Consider the following 16,058-nt stretch of genomic DNA (forward strand, 5'->3'; position numbering starts at 1 on the left):
TTAGTCCCAGATCAATATTCCTATATACTCTTCAGATATATGTACAAATACAGCCATACACATCAACTTTAAAAAAAAAACACCTGTGTTGATTATGCTTGATCAGAGCCTGACCCAGTTGCTGCCCAGAGGCTGACTGCAACCCCTCACATACCTGCCCCTCAACATACCTGCAACCCCTCACATACCTGCAGGGTTTTGTCAAACCACCTGTTGCCACTGTTCCACCGACTACCTCCACCATGCAACATCTGTGCCGCAATGTGACTCATGTAGAGTTCGTCTGACACCTTTGGCACTGGAGCATCCAGGCAGAGGGTGAAGATGCTCCGCTGGATACACTTCACAGACTCCTTGTTAACCTTATCTGGAGGGGCCCGGGGGAAGAAGAAATAGTAAGCACAATTTTAAAATTCTGCAGAGAGGCATTATAGGAAGTTAAAATTAGCTCACACAAATAATGATCTAGTATATTCCGTTATCACAATATAATGGCAAACAATCACTGGGTTCAAGTGCATAGCTCAGTAAGAACAAGGAGACTAGGAGAACTCCCTGTTGTTTCAAATTCTTACACTGGGTCTGGGCAATCCTACCAACTCATTCCCAACTTCCCCATGAAAAATAGTTTTAAGCCACATACAGTTGCAGTCCAATTGGTGTCAGATATGGACTTCCAAGATTTTGAGTTAGCAAAATGGGATAGTGATATAGTATAATTCCAAGTAAGGATGGCATCTGATTTGGAGGAGAACTTGGGGTGAAGGGAGAAACAGGTTCCCATTTACCCACTCCCATTGGCTTTCGAAACAGTAAAAACTGCAGGTTTCAGAAGTGGTATCATAGAAGCCTTGGCACTGTGAATCAGTACACTGGAGGGAGTGAAGGTGTAAGGTCCAAGATTTTGGGTGAGTGCAGAGCTTCTGCCCTGGGTTGTCTTAAGCTTCCTGAGTATTCAGCAGCACTGCCTTTATCTACAAGTATTGCGTCACACTCCTAACATGCCTGTAGATCAGCTTAGCCAAGATTCTGACAGAAATGCTAAAGCTAGCCGGTGTCCCATGCAAACCGTTCCTGACCCCCTTCGAACAATTCCCAAGTGTAGGAATATGTGTGGACTTCAGGACACAGACAGTGATATTAAACCTGATCCTAATTCTCTGTGAGAAGAATGAACATGGATCATTATCGGAGCTATATCATGCAAAAAAAAACCTAAGAAACTTTTGTAAAAGTACAGTTCCTTTGACAATTTCAATGCTCCAACGGTATTTACATTCAATAATAAACTTCTGAATTATAATCACTGAGATAATAATGAATGAAGCAATTATTTTCTGAAGAGCAACCTTTGATCAGCGTGTTGTATGCATTTGCCCAGCTGTTTCGATGGCCAGTTGTAAGGATCCCAATTGGCTCTTTGTTTGTCTGGAGTGAGGAATGCCAGATCTTCTCCAATTGCATGTAAAGCTGGTCCACAGTTAAGGGGCTACCATCGCTGTTATACACAAAGAGCTCAAAGAACTGCAAAATACAGATGGAAATCGTGAACTGAAAGTGTGGACTGAAGCTCACGAGTTTGAATTAGTCTCAGCATCCCAGCCTGGAGACAAAATTAGTCTAGATCTCCTACCCGATTACCACAAAGTGACCTCACCTTCTTCTCACTAGAAATGCCTACATGTGGAATTTGTTGGTGGGGGTGGGGGGGGGTAGGAAAAAGTAGTTGAAGGTATTATACGGTCCACTACAAAATCTGCTACACTCCATTTGTGGCAACTGGGTCCTTCATATCCTGCTGCAAACAAGCACGTTTTGTTTTCTGATGATTTGAGTATTGAATTAACTTTTGCACAATCATCAGTGATTAACTCAACTGCTGACTCAACAAGGAGGTCAGGTGATTTATGAAGCAGGATATCAGAATCTCACTGCTGCCCCCAAGAACTCCGGTAGCAAGGATCTCCAACAAACACAACCACTTTCTTATTTGAAAAAATCAAAGAACGCTGCAGAATCAAATCAAAGAAATTGGATGTTAAAAAACAGAAAATGCTGGAAACATTCCGATCAGATTCTGACAAAGGGTCATTGACCTGAAATCTTTAATTGTTTCTTTCCAAGTTTTTTTTTGCCTGACCTGAATTTTCCCAGCATTTTCTAGTTTTATACCATCACCTTTTATACAAGACTGACTCCAATCAGTGAAGCTATCCCAGTGGTCAGTTTTACCCAGGTTCTTTGATGTCACACCGGGTCAAATTATGTTGTGATACCCTTGGCCTCTGGAATTTGGATGGTTTTACCATCTGAATCGAGGTCATGGAAAGGTCTGCAAATAAGTGGTCATGATGACACTCAAATGAAGCACGAATTATTAGTGGGAAGTTATTGGTAGCACTGATAGCGTGACTTTCCATCAGCTTGCTAATAATCGATGGCAGAATTAAACTCTCATGACTACTGATTAAAGTAAAATGTAGCAGCTGGATTTGACCAGCATTGCGTGTTGTGGGGCTTTCCCCACTGGGTCAATGATTTAAAAAAATAGATTAGTTCCTGTGGTTTGTTTTCAACTAATTATTGCACCTTGGTGGCCCCACGATACAAGGTGAATTAGACAGACCTTGAATTGCAACGCGAGACAGAAAAGAAACAAACGTTACTTCAGGGCAGAAACATGGGCAAGGAGAACTTAAAAACCTTTAGCACACTCAAGCAAATGCAAGCCAACCTACCTGGAAGTTGTGCACAATTGTTACATGGGTTGGTTTTTTAGTTTGGGCATAGTTGACAAAAGAATCACTTTTAGAACCCGGGATCCTGCAGGATGACAGGATCTGGTAATACTGGTTCATGCAGAGCGGGCTCCCGCCTAGACTCTCCACAGGAAGGGTCTCACTGAGCAAAGGAACAAAAGAGGAAAGTGTTTACTCAGAACAAGACACAATGATCTGATAAAAACTACAAATGCGTAAAATTTTCAGTCGTTCAGTGGCCAATTTATTAGGTATGCTTACTCGTTAATGTAAATATCTAACCAGTCAATGCATAAAAGCATGCAGACATGGTCAAGAGGTTCAGTCGTTCGGACCAAACATCAGAATGGGGAAGGAACGTGATCTAAGTGACTTTGATCATGGAATGATTGTTGGTGTCAGAAGGGGTGGTCGAGTATCTCAGAAACTGCCGATCTTCTGGGATTGTCACGCGTTAGCAGTTTCTAGAGTTTGCAGAGAATTGACAGATAAGCAAAAAACATCCAGTGAGTGGCAGTTCTGTGGGCAAAAATGCCTTGTTAATGACAGAGGTTAGAAGAGAACAGCAGACTGGTACACGCTGATAGGAAGGCAGCAGTAACTTGTAACCATGTTTTACAACTGTGGTGTGTAGAAGAGCAACCCTGAGCACACATACGTCGAACCTTGAAGCGGATGGGCTACTGCAGCAGAAGACCACGCCGGGTTCCACTCCTGTACCTAATAAAGTGGCCAATGAGTGTAGGTTTTAAAGTCTGACTATAAAGTTTGACCCTTTCTAACTCTGCAATGCCTCCAACCTCAACCTGCACCATTTCTACTACTGATTACGTGTCTTCACCTGTCCAGGTTATTACTATTACTATTCCTCTCTATGCCTTGTGGCGCATCGGGTGACAACCTTGCCCTTTCTTTGTCTGTTTTTTGTTTTACGAGGCCGCGAAGCTAGCTCGATCCAGCATGGATGGAAAGCATATTAAGAGCTGAACAGATTCGAACCCGGGACCATTTGCCTCCAAGTCTGGTGCTGATGCCACTACACCTACACCACTGGCTGGCAGGTCCAGGTTTTAAAGATTAGCCTTATTTGTCACATCAAAGCAGACACTGAGGTGTGCTTGGAATGACCACTCCATGCACTTTTCCAGCTTGCTCGTCTCCTTCAAAATGCTTCTTAACTCCTACCAGTCTGACCTGCGAGCCCTCTCCATAACTCCACTTGCAACTCAACGTCAATTTTTACTCCAATTTATGGTAAAGTGCCTGGAATATTTTATTAAGTTAAAAAAGAAATTGTATTAAGAATCTATATTTTCTTTTTTTTTTCCACCAACTTCCCCGTGTTCCTCAGTGAAGTCATAATTTGAACTTACTTGTCTTTCTTTCTTTTCTTTTTAAATCTTTTTATTAAATTAGTACACAAAAAGTAAACCATGTAGACACTAATACACTGTTGCAATATAAATTTGCAAAACTTACTTGTCAATCATAGATTTAAAATCCAGCACACCAGCGATCAATTTGGCAGCGAATCTGGAAGAGAAGATTGGGACTGAACATTTACAAATGGCAACAGAACACATTAGACAGGTGCAGGCACTGCTTTACATTGCCCTGGGCAGTTTTATTCACTAATGTTTGAACTTCACATACAAACGGATTTTCATTTCATGCTCTCAGGATATCTTGAAGCATTCCATAACCAATGCAACAGGCACAAAATGCTGGAGGAACTCAGCAACCCAGGCAGCATCTATAGAAAAGAGTAAACAGTCAGCGTTTCAGACTGAGACCCTTCATCAAGACTGGAAAAAAAGATGCGAAGTCAGTGTAAGAAGATAGGGGTAGGGGAGGAAGGGGGTAGGTGATAGGTGAAACCGGGAGATGGGGAGGGGTGAAGTAAAAAGCTGGGAAGTTGATTGGTGAAAGACCAAGAGCTGGAAAAAGGGGAATCTGATAGGAGAGTTCAAAAGACCATAGAATAAAGGGAAGGGGGGGGCAGAGGGAGGTGATCCATCTGGTGCTCCTCCCCCTTCCCTTTCTTCCATGGTCTTCTGAACTCTCCTATCAGATTCCGCCATGTCCAGCCCTTTACCTCTTTTACCAATCAACTTCCCAGCTCTTTACTTTAACCCTCCCCCTCACCCACTTTCATCTATCACCTACCACCTTCTCATCTCCCCCACCCCCCCGGTCTTGACGAAGGGTCTCAGTCTGAAATGTCGACTGCTTACTCTTTTCCATAGCTGCCACTTGGGCTGCTGAGTTCCTCCAGCATTTTGTGCATGTTGCTTTGGATTTCCAGCATCTGCAGATTTTCTCCTGTTTGCCAGAACCATGTGGTCCTTTTGAATTCTTTTCACTGTTGTAATGCAGGAAATTTGTGCCAAACCAGGTACTATAACCAACAATACAATAATGACCAGATATTCTTGTTATTTTGGTTGAAGGATAAGCATTTATTAGTAAATAAAAATATTGGCCAGGATAACTCATTGAAATGTGATCGGAGTGGATTGATTTGGATGATGTAAGATTGGTGCCCCTAGCTGGAGAATCCAGAACTGAAGGCATGTTCATAGCACGAGGTTGGCTGTTTTAGACAGAACTGGGGAGCTTCATTCAATAAAGCTGTGAATCACTGGAACTCTCTGCACAAGGTAGGTGTTCAGTTATTAAATACAATCAAATATAAAAACTGTAGTTATCAATCCCATTATTTGAAGCCCCAAATTATCCTGGTCAAACATTTTGGTCTTTTCTAATCCATCCACGTCTCTTTTGAAGAGACAATTAATTAGAACTACATATATTAATAATTAAAACTACATACATATCCTACTCCGGAACAGGTCTCAATGTTAATGTGCTGCATGTTGGTGCATCTTGTTCTGAAGAAATTCTTACCCCCAGCTGCATTATAACAGGAGCCTAATAATGTTGAGATATTTTTGTTTTACAGTCAGAACTGTTATGAACAATTTTGAGTCTCATATCTAGGACAGATGTGCTGGAGAATATTAGTAGGTCTGCCTGGATGAATTCCTGATTTTGTCATTATACACGTGGGGGTACATGGAAAGAAGCACCAGAAGTCAAAAGAGGATGCTGTTTTGCAACATGAATTTAAAGAGCCAAGTCAGATTAACGAGCAGGACCTCCAAAGCAATATCTGTATTATCTCCAATGCCACAGCAGAGTGAGTATAGGTGAAGAGAGGTTAAATGAACGCATGAATAAAGAGATGATGTAGGAGGAAGGGCTTTGGACTTTTTGGATCACTGGGATGCTTCTGAGAAGGAGATACCAGTACAAGCAGGATGGGTTGCTCCTGAATCACAATGGGACCAACATTCTTGCTGGGAGGTTTGCTCATGTTGTTGGGGAAGGTTTTGAACTAATTTGACAGGGAAATTATGGCAAACAGAGAAATGAAGATGAGTCAGAGAATGATAATGCAGAACACAGATAGTTTTGTAGATCATTTGGACCAAATAATTTGTTTCTATGCAAGAATGAGCCTTAATATCACTATAGAAACACAATTAACAGACTGTGTCCACAAAGACTGAACTAAGCAGTGGTGAGGTGAGAGAAATAAACAATGACCATCTCTCATTGGGGGGGGGGGGGGCGGCAGCCTGAAGTAGAAGCTGGTAGTCCAATTACCACTTTGCTGGAGTTCCAGCCCGATTTCTAATCCTTCCCCTTACTCCTGATATTATCCACATTCCATTGCAAGGTTGAAGGTAGTGCGTTATGTTCCCTGGCCTTTCAGTCACTGTGACTATGCCGAAGAGCTGTCCGTAGTCAATAATAGATTCAGGGGATGGGCTGAGAGCTGTGGAAATTAAGCATTGTCTCCAGACTACAGCATAGCCTCCAGAGCATGCCTGAAATCCACATACTCCTGTCAGATAACAGCCGCCCCTTGTAAAGAGCAGGGTCAGGCCTGGAGACTCCCAGCCACACCCCCACAACTTTAATAGTTTTACAGGAAAACTGGCAAATCAATAAGAAGCAAGAAACACAATTTTCTCGTCATATACAGGAAATCCCATACCCTTGGGAATCATGATCAATCCTGCTCCCGAACACACTGACGTGCTAAATGGTTTTTGAGAGCCTGGGTGTTACTGTCACTCACCTTTTGTTTGACATGCACTTTAATTCCAACATCTGCTGCCTTCATCCTAGTTTATAGCAAATCCCCTACACGCCCTCTGTAGCATTAGCTCTTGTTCTGGCCCTAGCACAGTTTTAAAAATTCACACCCTTCTGCTCAGATCTTTCCATAGGTTCTTTATGACTTCCTCTAACGGTACAAACTTCCAAGGTGACGGTGCTTCGCTGATTGCAGCTTCTTGCATATTATTCCCAAACTGCTATGACTCCACCATTGGTGGTGATACCTTCAGTTCTGGAATACCCTCGCTAAATCTCTTTCTGTCAGAAAGAATTCTGGCCAACGCCCTGTCCACAGGCAGACTTGCTATGCTGAATACAGATTGTTCAATGGTTGAGTCATGGTTGATTATTTGTCTAACTGAAGCTAAATGCAGGATGCTACCCTTATTCCAATAGAGACTGTTAACTCAAATCATATCAGGAATCAAACCTGCTTTGTGTCACCAAACTCAGCTACACGCACAGAGCTATTCAAGAGCTCCAGTGAAGACAATAACATTTTACAAAATAAAGACAAACATCAGGATTTAGGCAGTAAAAATTTAGATTGTTAGAGTGATTTTTGTGGTTAGGACATGCAGCAATTAACTTTAACTGACTTCAGCCACTAGCCTTCAGGTCTGAATATGCATAGAAGATTAAATTGAAAATGCAGCTCAGAAATTCAGACCAGACACACCAGGAAACAGGTACGTCACTAATTGTCTACATACGACAGAGAGACCACAGTCAGTCAGTGTTGGCAGGAACATCTCTGACTCCATCACACTGAGCACTGGATCCCCACAAGGCTGTGTGCTTAGCCCATTGCTGTTTACACTGCTAACACATGACTGTGCAGCCAGATTCAAGGAGAACCTGATCATTAAATTTGCAGATCATACCACAGTGGTGGGGCTCATCAGCAAAAATGATGAAACAATGTACAGGGAGGAGGTCAAACACCTAGAGAGCTGGTGCAGTGATAACAACTTGATGCTTAATGTCACCAAAACCAAGGAGATGATCGTCGATTTCAGAGGGTCTCAGCCTGAGCACACACCCCTCAGCATCAGCGGCTCCACAGTGGAGAGAGTGGAAAACATCAAGTTTCTTGGGGTGCAGATCTCGGACAATCTCACCTGGTCCAGGAACACCACTGGGATTGTGAAACGGGCCCAGCAGAGATTGCGCTTTCTGAGGAAGTTTAAGCAAGCACCACTCCCCACTAACATCTTAACTACATTCTACAGAGGCGTGGTTGAGACTGTGCTGGCCTTTTGCATCACAACCTGGTACTCCAGCTGCAGTGCTGTCGACAAAAAAGCCTTGCAGAGGGTGGTTAGGGGAGCAGAGAAGGTTATTGTGGTCTCCCTACCTTCTGTTCAAGACCTCTTTCAGAGTCAATGCCTCCAGAAGACACGGTACATCATTAAGGACCCCTCACACCCTCTCCATGAACTGTTTGTTCTTCTGCCATCAGGCAAGCGTTACAGGAGCATCAAAACTAAAACCACAAGGCTACTAAACAGCTTCCTCCCACAGGCAGTCAGACTGCTAAATAGCTGCTCTACCTGACTCTGCTTTGGACACTTTTAACTTGCACTGGACACTTATAACTTGATTTTAACTGACATGTGGCTGTTGTGTTTTACTATTTATTGTTATGTTGATTATTTAGTGTTGCGTTTGTTATGTTATGATTGCACTGCTCCTGGGAAACGCTGTCTCATTCTGCCCTGCAGAGCTGATGTACAGTTAGAATGACATAAAGTTTTTGAATCTTGAATCCAATCAATTCAATCCCATTGCATGGACACAACAGTAATTAACACCTATTTTGGGTGTGATGGTGGGAAAATCCAGGCACTTGAAACTGTTCTAACGCAAACACGAGGAAAACTGCAGATGCTGGAAATTCAAGCCACACACATCAAAGTTGCTGGTGAACGCAGCAGGCCAGGCAGCATCTCTAGGAAGAGGTACAGTCAACGTTTCGGGCTGAGACTCAAGGGCTCACCAGCAACTTTGGTGTGTGTGGCTTGAAACTGTTCTAAGTAGTTCAAAGGAAGCATCGTAAATATGGATTTATTTGAATTCTCCTGAATTTTCTTTGATCTTTAGCACATAAAATGTTGTGTAGTGCTGGATTGAGCAGACCTCCTGCACCGAAAGGGTCTCCCTCTTTCTCTCCCCTCTCTCATAACTCTTAAGGCTGTCAGCTTATTGGAGATATTTGTCAAATAGAGAGACTGCTTCATGTCTACCAGTACTTCTCTCCGGTGACTTCATTCACGCTACAAGATCATGGTGGCCAGTGAGAACAGGAAACATTTACAGCTTCTAATATAATCAACTATCATCTGCTATTGTAGGTCTAAGCAAACTGGCCGAAGGAACAAAGGGAAGAAAACAAACTTCACAAATTGTTAGGATCTAGAAAGCTAATTCAATTACAATAATCAAAAGCGAAGTAACAATGCACTTGGAAAGGAGGGTAATGATCAAAGAACAGGAAGTCAGTACCCTTCAAACTATTAAGGGGGAGCACAATAGGTTAAACAACCCACTTGTCAACACCTTCCAAAGAAAAAAACAGAAAAGCGCTCAAGAAGAGAGCGATTTTCCTCCCATGTAAGCCACGAGCAGAAGTAAATTAAATTCTACTACGAGTCCACTGCCACACCATTACCTGAGCTGTCCTTGACGATCGTGATAATCCTGTTTTGGCAATACCACACCGGGACTGGAATGAATTACCACAGGAAGTCTGTATTCCAGGTAAGCGGTCCTCAGCCACCACTCCGAAAGCTGAACAGAAAAGAAATGAGAAAGTAAACCAGAAGGGGCATGGTTCAAGTATCTACCTAGACTGCAAGTGGAGTAAGGCTTTCCAGCAATGGAGAGTTAACTTCCCGATATGTGGTTCTACCTCCTTGCCTGTATCACCCACTCCCCCCACAAAATAGATACTCATCCCTTGAGAGTTCCGCAGCATTAAGGCTGAATTACTCCCCAAACTGATGAAACACGTAAAGGGGGAGAGAGAATAAAGAAACATTTTAAAAAAAACATGCAAAATGAGCTTCCATGCATTTAGCACATAAATTTACAAATTTACCAATTATTTACTCAAATGTCATCTCTGTATTTCAGTCCACCAGCAGCAATCTTGCACTCCTTTCTTACCCAGAATCTATCTACTTCTGCTTTAAAAATATACAAAGACTCCGCTTCCACCATCCTCTGGAGGTTGAGACTCACAAAGACTAAATCCACTGAGAAAATGTCACCTTTTTGTGTTAAATGGTCAACTCCTTCAAATTCTGTTTTAAGTGTGATCCACTGGCCCATTTTCTCCCACAGATGAAACATTCTCTCCATATTCACTTTGTCAATTCCTCTCAGGCTCTTGTGTGTTTTCAATCACTCTCACTCCTCTAATCTCCAAAGGTTATAACATTAAAAAAAATTATATCTTAGTTCGTACCCAATTTTCTGTCTTCCTTGCTCTTCTTTCCAAGCTTGCTTGAAGCCTCTCTCCCACTCCACCCTTTTCAGCAAATTCCTTCACTATTTGTTTAGTGTGTTCTAACTCCTCCTGACTGAGGATAGGCTCCAATGTCAGCAAGTAGCATTCAAGAGTTTGCTGGAGAGGAGGAACGGGCAGACGCGGCAAAGACTTTTGGTGGGCGAAGTATCGCCCAGGCAACTTTGTAGGTGCAATGGGTCGCACTAAGCAGCCAGACCTCAGTGCGCTGGGTTTGATCTAGACAACAAAACCAGATCATGATTAGGTAGCAAGTTATAAATAAAGACCTTCCAATCATGTTGTTGCTTTAACATAGGAAGATAATTATCAGAATAAATATGACAAACATTAGGACAGGGCCAGGTGATTACAATCCTGATTAGAGCAACTGTAGGTTTTAAGGAGTATACCAAAGGAAAGAACAAGATAGAAAAACTGTAGTTCAGGAAGCAATTTCATTGTGTTTGGTCTTGATAACTGAAGCCATTGGTGCAGCACTGAAAACTGGGAATGTGCAAGCCACAATTGAAAAGCTCAGAGATTTTGGAGGTAGATGAAAAAATTACCACTTTTGGAAAACTTAATAGCCTGGTGAACTCTTATTTTATGCAGAACCTGCAAGGATTTGAATTTTTAGTCGGTCAATGACATTGAACATTGTGGAGACAACAGCTGCTGACAAATGGCTCCTGTGTTCAAACCATATAGCGCAGACAGGAGCTCAGGTTTCACTTCACTGAATGTCAGAATAAATATTGCACCTCATAATAACCACCTAGAGAAAAGAAAACATTTGTACAAACTAAAAACAATCTTAAACATCCCCAAAATCTTGCCTTGCCTCATCACCTTTGCAAGCAAGTGAGAATATGAGATTCTCTACAAAATTGAATTCTCTGAGAGGAAATTAAGGATCTGTGGTTAATATGCAGCAACTTGAATGGATATTTTAGAATAGGACTGTAACTCCGATTAAATTATCTGAAGCATCTCCCAGATATAGAACACAGATCTTTAACCCTGCTCTGCAAGCTAATATACAAGCATGTTAGGGAAATTAATTATAGTTTTGTGTTAGTAGGCAAGCACTGGCAGCTTTGTTCTCAGAAAATGCTGATCTGTAATAAATTATACTGTACCTTTTGGAAATTCTTTCTATCCATCGTAGGAACATAAACATAAAAGTCAAAGCTTTGCCCCTCTAATCCCGCCCTGCTTTCTTTCCACTCCAGAGCAGTTAATCTGGGGTTGAAATCACACACACATGCATTAAAGGCTGCGCTTAACAGCCTTCTCTTTCCTCGTCCTAAATCTGTCAAAAACAAAAATAAAAAGAAACGAAAGAAGAGTTCCAAATATTTTAATGCCAGTAATAATACAGTCCAGACTCATGGGAGACGTGGCTAAAAATTCCCACTGCAAACTTTAAATTCGAGTTGTAAACTTCTAAAAAGGTGAAGGTGTGAAGAATCAGAGAATCTCAGTATAAAAGTAGGCTGCTTGGCTCTTCTTGGAAATGTGGGTTAAGAACTCCAATCAATGAGGAGAACAATGTCTTAGCTTCATATCCTCAATGTGAGCCAAGCCCATTACTATAGCAGGTATTCTCTAACTCAAAACACTGTCCTCATCAGGCAATGAAGTTCTAATTAAAATGTCTACACTGGAAAAGTTAATTCATCTGCTCTCTACAGATATTGAGTTTACTCCTGTACCTCATTGCTATCGATCTCAAGTGATGGGGTTTTGGAACAATATCAAAACCTTTGCCTGCTAACCACTCAGGGAAGCAGAAGACCTCAACTTGTCTGGGAAAAAAAAGAATATTCAGGCACATGGGTGTCATCTGTACAGATGTGAGCTACTTTAAGGCAGGAAGCTACTAGAACAGATTCTGAATGCTACAGTGTCCACATGAAGCACAGCACCTGGAGGAGGCACCAGCTTGCAGATCTGCCCCCACTTTATATTTTTTTTAAATAAGATTCTTTATATTTTATAATGGTTGAACTTTGCCTTTTACTGCATGTCATGCCCTGACCAACGCACCACAGCAAATTCCTAACAAATGTAAATGTATATGGTGAATAAAGTTAACTCTTGTTAGGAGCCTTCCTTCTCTGGGGAAGCCTGAGGGGAACGGGGGTGTGTGTGTGTGTGTGTGTGTGTGTGTGTGTGTGTGTGTGTGTGTGTGTGTGTGTGTGTGTGTGTGTGTGTGTGTGTGTGTGTGTGTGTGTGTGTGTGTAAGATAAATAAATAAATAAATCAGGAAAACAAACTTCCTTTTGTCTCCTATTCTTCTCTTGATAATTTTGAGTTGTGAGAGAAGAAAAATATGGCAAACTCATAACTGATTCTCACTGGTACATTTTAAACCCTCAGTTCAAGTGATTCCTCCTAAAGACCTAAAAAAATTTATATTGCACATTAGAGCCAATCAAGTGCTTTTGAGTTGTTTTCGGTAACACACAACCAATTTTGCATATATGTCCCAAACAACAGGAATTCTGCAGATGCTGGAAATTCAAGCAACACACATCAAAGTTGCTGGTGAACGCAGCAGGCCAGGCAGCATCTGTAGGAAGAGGTGCAGTCGACCTTTCAGGCCGAGATCCTTCGTCAGGACTAACTAAAGTAAGAGTGAGTAAGGGAATTGAAAGTTGGAGGGGGAGGGGGAGATCCAAAATGATAGGAGAAGACAGGAGGGGGAGGGATGGAGCCAAGAGCTGGACAGGTGATTGGCAAAAGGGGATACGAGAGGATCATGGGACAGGAGGTCCAGGAAGAAAGACAAGGGGGGGGGACCCAGAGGATGGGCAAGAGGTATATTCAGAGGGACAGAGGGAGAAAAAGGAGAGTGAGAGAAAGAATGTGTGCATAAAAATAAGTAACAGATGGGGTACGAGGGGGAGGTGGGGCATTAGCGGAAGTTAGAGAAGTCGATGTTCATGCCATCAGGTTGGAGGCTACCCAGACGGAATATAAGGTGTTGTTCCTCCAACCTGAGTGTGGCTTCATCTTTACAGTAGAGGAGGCCATGGATAGACATGTCAGAATGGGAATGGGATGTGGAATTAAAATGTGTGGCCACTGGGAGATCCTGCTTTCTCTGGCGGACAGAGCGCAGATGTTCAGCAAAGCGGTCTCCCAGCCTGCGTCGGGTCTCGCCAATATATAAAAGGCCACATCGGGAGCACCGGACGCAGTATATCACCCCAGTCGACTCACAGGTGAAGTGTTGCCTCACCTGGAAGGACTGTTTGGGGCCCTGAATGGTGGTAAGGGAGGAAGTGTAAGGGCATGTGTAGCACTTGTTCTGCTTACACGGATAAGTGCCAGGAGCGAGATCAGTGGGGAGGGATGGGGGGCACGAATGGACAAGGGAGTTGTGTAGGGAGCAATCCCTGCGGAATGCAGGGGGGGGGGGAAAGAGGGAAAGATGTGCTTAGTGGTGGGATCCCGTTGGAGGTGGCGGAAGTTACGGAGAATAATATGTTGGACCCGGAGGCTGGTGGGGTGGTAGGTGAGGACCAGGGGAACCCTATTCCTAGTGGGGTGGCGGGAGGATGGAGTGAGAGCAGATGTACATGAAATGGGGGAGATGCGTTTAAGAGCAGAGTTGATAGTGGAGGAAGGGAAGCCCCTTTCTTTAAAAAAATGAAGACATCTCCCTCGTCCTAGAATGAAAAGCCTCATCCTGAGAGCAGATGCGGCGGAGATGGAGGAATTGCGAGAAGGGGATGGCGTTCTCCCCCATTTCACGTACATCTGCTCTCACTCCATCCTCCCACCACCCCACTAGGAATAGGGTTCCCCTGGTCCTCACCTACCATCCCACCAGCCTCCAGGTCCAACATATTATTCTCCGTAAAGCACATCTTTCCCTCCCCCGCCTCCCTCTGCATTCCGCAGGAATCACTCCCTACACAACTCCCTTGTCCATTCGTCCCCCCCATCCCTCCCCACTGATCTCCCTCCTGGCACTTATCCGTATAAGCGGAACAAGTGCTACACATGCCCTTACACTTCCTCCCTTACCACCATTCAGGGCCCCAAACAGTCCTTCCAGGTGAGGCAACACTTCACCTGTGAGTCGACTGGGGTGATATACTGCGTCCGGTGCTCCCGATGTGGCCTTTTATATATTGGCGAGACCCGACGCAGGCTGGGAGACCGCTTTGCTGAACATCTACGCTCTGCCCGCCAGAGAAAGCAGGATCTCCCAGTGGCCACACATTTTAATTCCACATCCCATTCCCATTCTGACATGTCTATCCACGGCCTCCTCTACTGTAAAGATGAAGCCACACTCAGGTTGGAGGAACAACACCTTATATTCTGTCTGGGTAGCCTCCAACCTGATGGCATGAACATCACCTGCCCAGCTCTTGACTCTATCCCTCCCCCTCCTGTCTTCTCCTATCATTTTGGATATCCCCCTCCCCCTCTCAAATCCCTTACTCACTCTTCCTTCAGTTAGTCCTGACGAAGGGTCTCGGCCTGAAACGTCGACTGCACCTCTTCCTAGAGATGCTGCCTGGCCTGCTGCGTTCACCAGCAACTTTGATGTGTGTTGCTTGCATATATGTCCCAATGGGTTTGCTAACCAGAAATCTTATACCCCTCCCTCCCCCCCCCAACACTACCACTGTACCAGTTGAGGGATCCCTCTTTCACTGTCACAATTTATGTCTCATCTAGAGAGGAACCCATATTATCTACTAAGACATAGTTGACAATATTCCCTACACATTTGTGAAGTATTTAGTACGATTTTTTTTTTGAAATTCAAGTGTCTGAAACTCATTGACAAGAGCAATATGTATTACCCACCCCTGATTATACTTGAAATGATAGCGATGAAATACATTCTTACACTGCTGGGCTCCTTCTGGTGAAGGTAGCCCCACAGTGTGGTTGGGTTGGATATTTCTGGAGATAGAGCTACCAATGAAGAATGGCTGGTGTTATATTTTCAAGTTGGGATGGTGTGCTAATGGAAGGGGAAGCTTCAGGTGGAGGTGTTCCTGTACCCTTGTCCTTCTCGGTTGTAGACATTGCAGGTTTGTGAGGTACGGTTGGAGAAGCCTAAGAAGGTAAATGCAATATATTTTATTGATGGCACCGCCAGTGGAAAGACAATATCGGGATGCTTATCAAGAGGGCTGCTTAGCCCTTGATGGAGTCAGGCTTCTTGGGAGTTGGCACTGCACACATCCTGGCAAGTGGAGAGTTTTTTTGAGTATGCTCTTGATTTGTTGATGGTGGAAAAACATTGGGATGTCGTGAGGCAAGTCACTTGGGGCATGATATGCAACCTTCAATCTGCTCTTGAAGCCATTCTATTTATGTGGCTGGTCCCACAGAACACTTGGTCAATGACGTTGGCCAAATATTCCACAATGTTGATGGGAAGGACTTGCCAATGCTAAAGGGACTGAGTGCCAATAGGTGGTGGTTAGGGTCTCTCTTACTGGAGATGGTCAAAGCCTGGCACTATTGTGGAGCAAAAGTTACTTGCCACTTATGAGCACATGCCTAAATGTTTCCTAGGTCTGGCTACATGCAGGCATGAGCTGCTTTGTTTACTGAGGAGATAC

At 43.5% G+C, this 16,058-nt stretch overlaps 1 protein-coding gene across 3 annotated transcripts in view; it reads right to left on the bottom strand.

Annotated features, from left to right (window-relative positions):
* crata (carnitine O-acetyltransferase a) overlaps positions 1-16,058 on the bottom strand; it is a 44,500-nt gene that overhangs the window by 22,617 nt on the left and 5,825 nt on the right. Inside the window, exons 2-8 of one of the 3 annotated variants that reach the window (XM_072240397.1) lie at positions 11,598-11,700; positions 10,417-10,695; positions 9,619-9,737; positions 4,239-4,292; positions 2,739-2,901; positions 1,350-1,524; positions 189-367 (exon numbers count right to left, since the gene is read on the bottom strand). In XM_072240397.1, the coding sequence (XP_072096498.1) occupies positions 189-367; positions 1,350-1,524; positions 2,739-2,901; positions 4,239-4,292; positions 9,619-9,737; positions 10,417-10,695; positions 11,598-11,621 (993 nt within the window). In that variant the 5' untranslated portion in view covers positions 11,622-11,700. Of the gene's footprint in view, positions 1-188; positions 368-1,349; positions 1,525-2,738; positions 2,902-4,238; positions 4,293-9,618; positions 9,738-10,416; positions 10,696-11,597; positions 11,771-16,058 lie in introns of all 3 variants that reach the window. The other 2 variants (XM_072240396.1, XM_072240395.1) reach the window with 2 other exon arrangements.

Source organism: Mobula birostris, chromosome 22, assembly GCF_030028105.1.
Source record: "Mobula birostris isolate sMobBir1 chromosome 22, sMobBir1.hap1, whole genome shotgun sequence".
NCBI lineage: Eukaryota > Metazoa > Chordata > Chondrichthyes > Myliobatiformes > Myliobatidae > Mobula > Mobula birostris.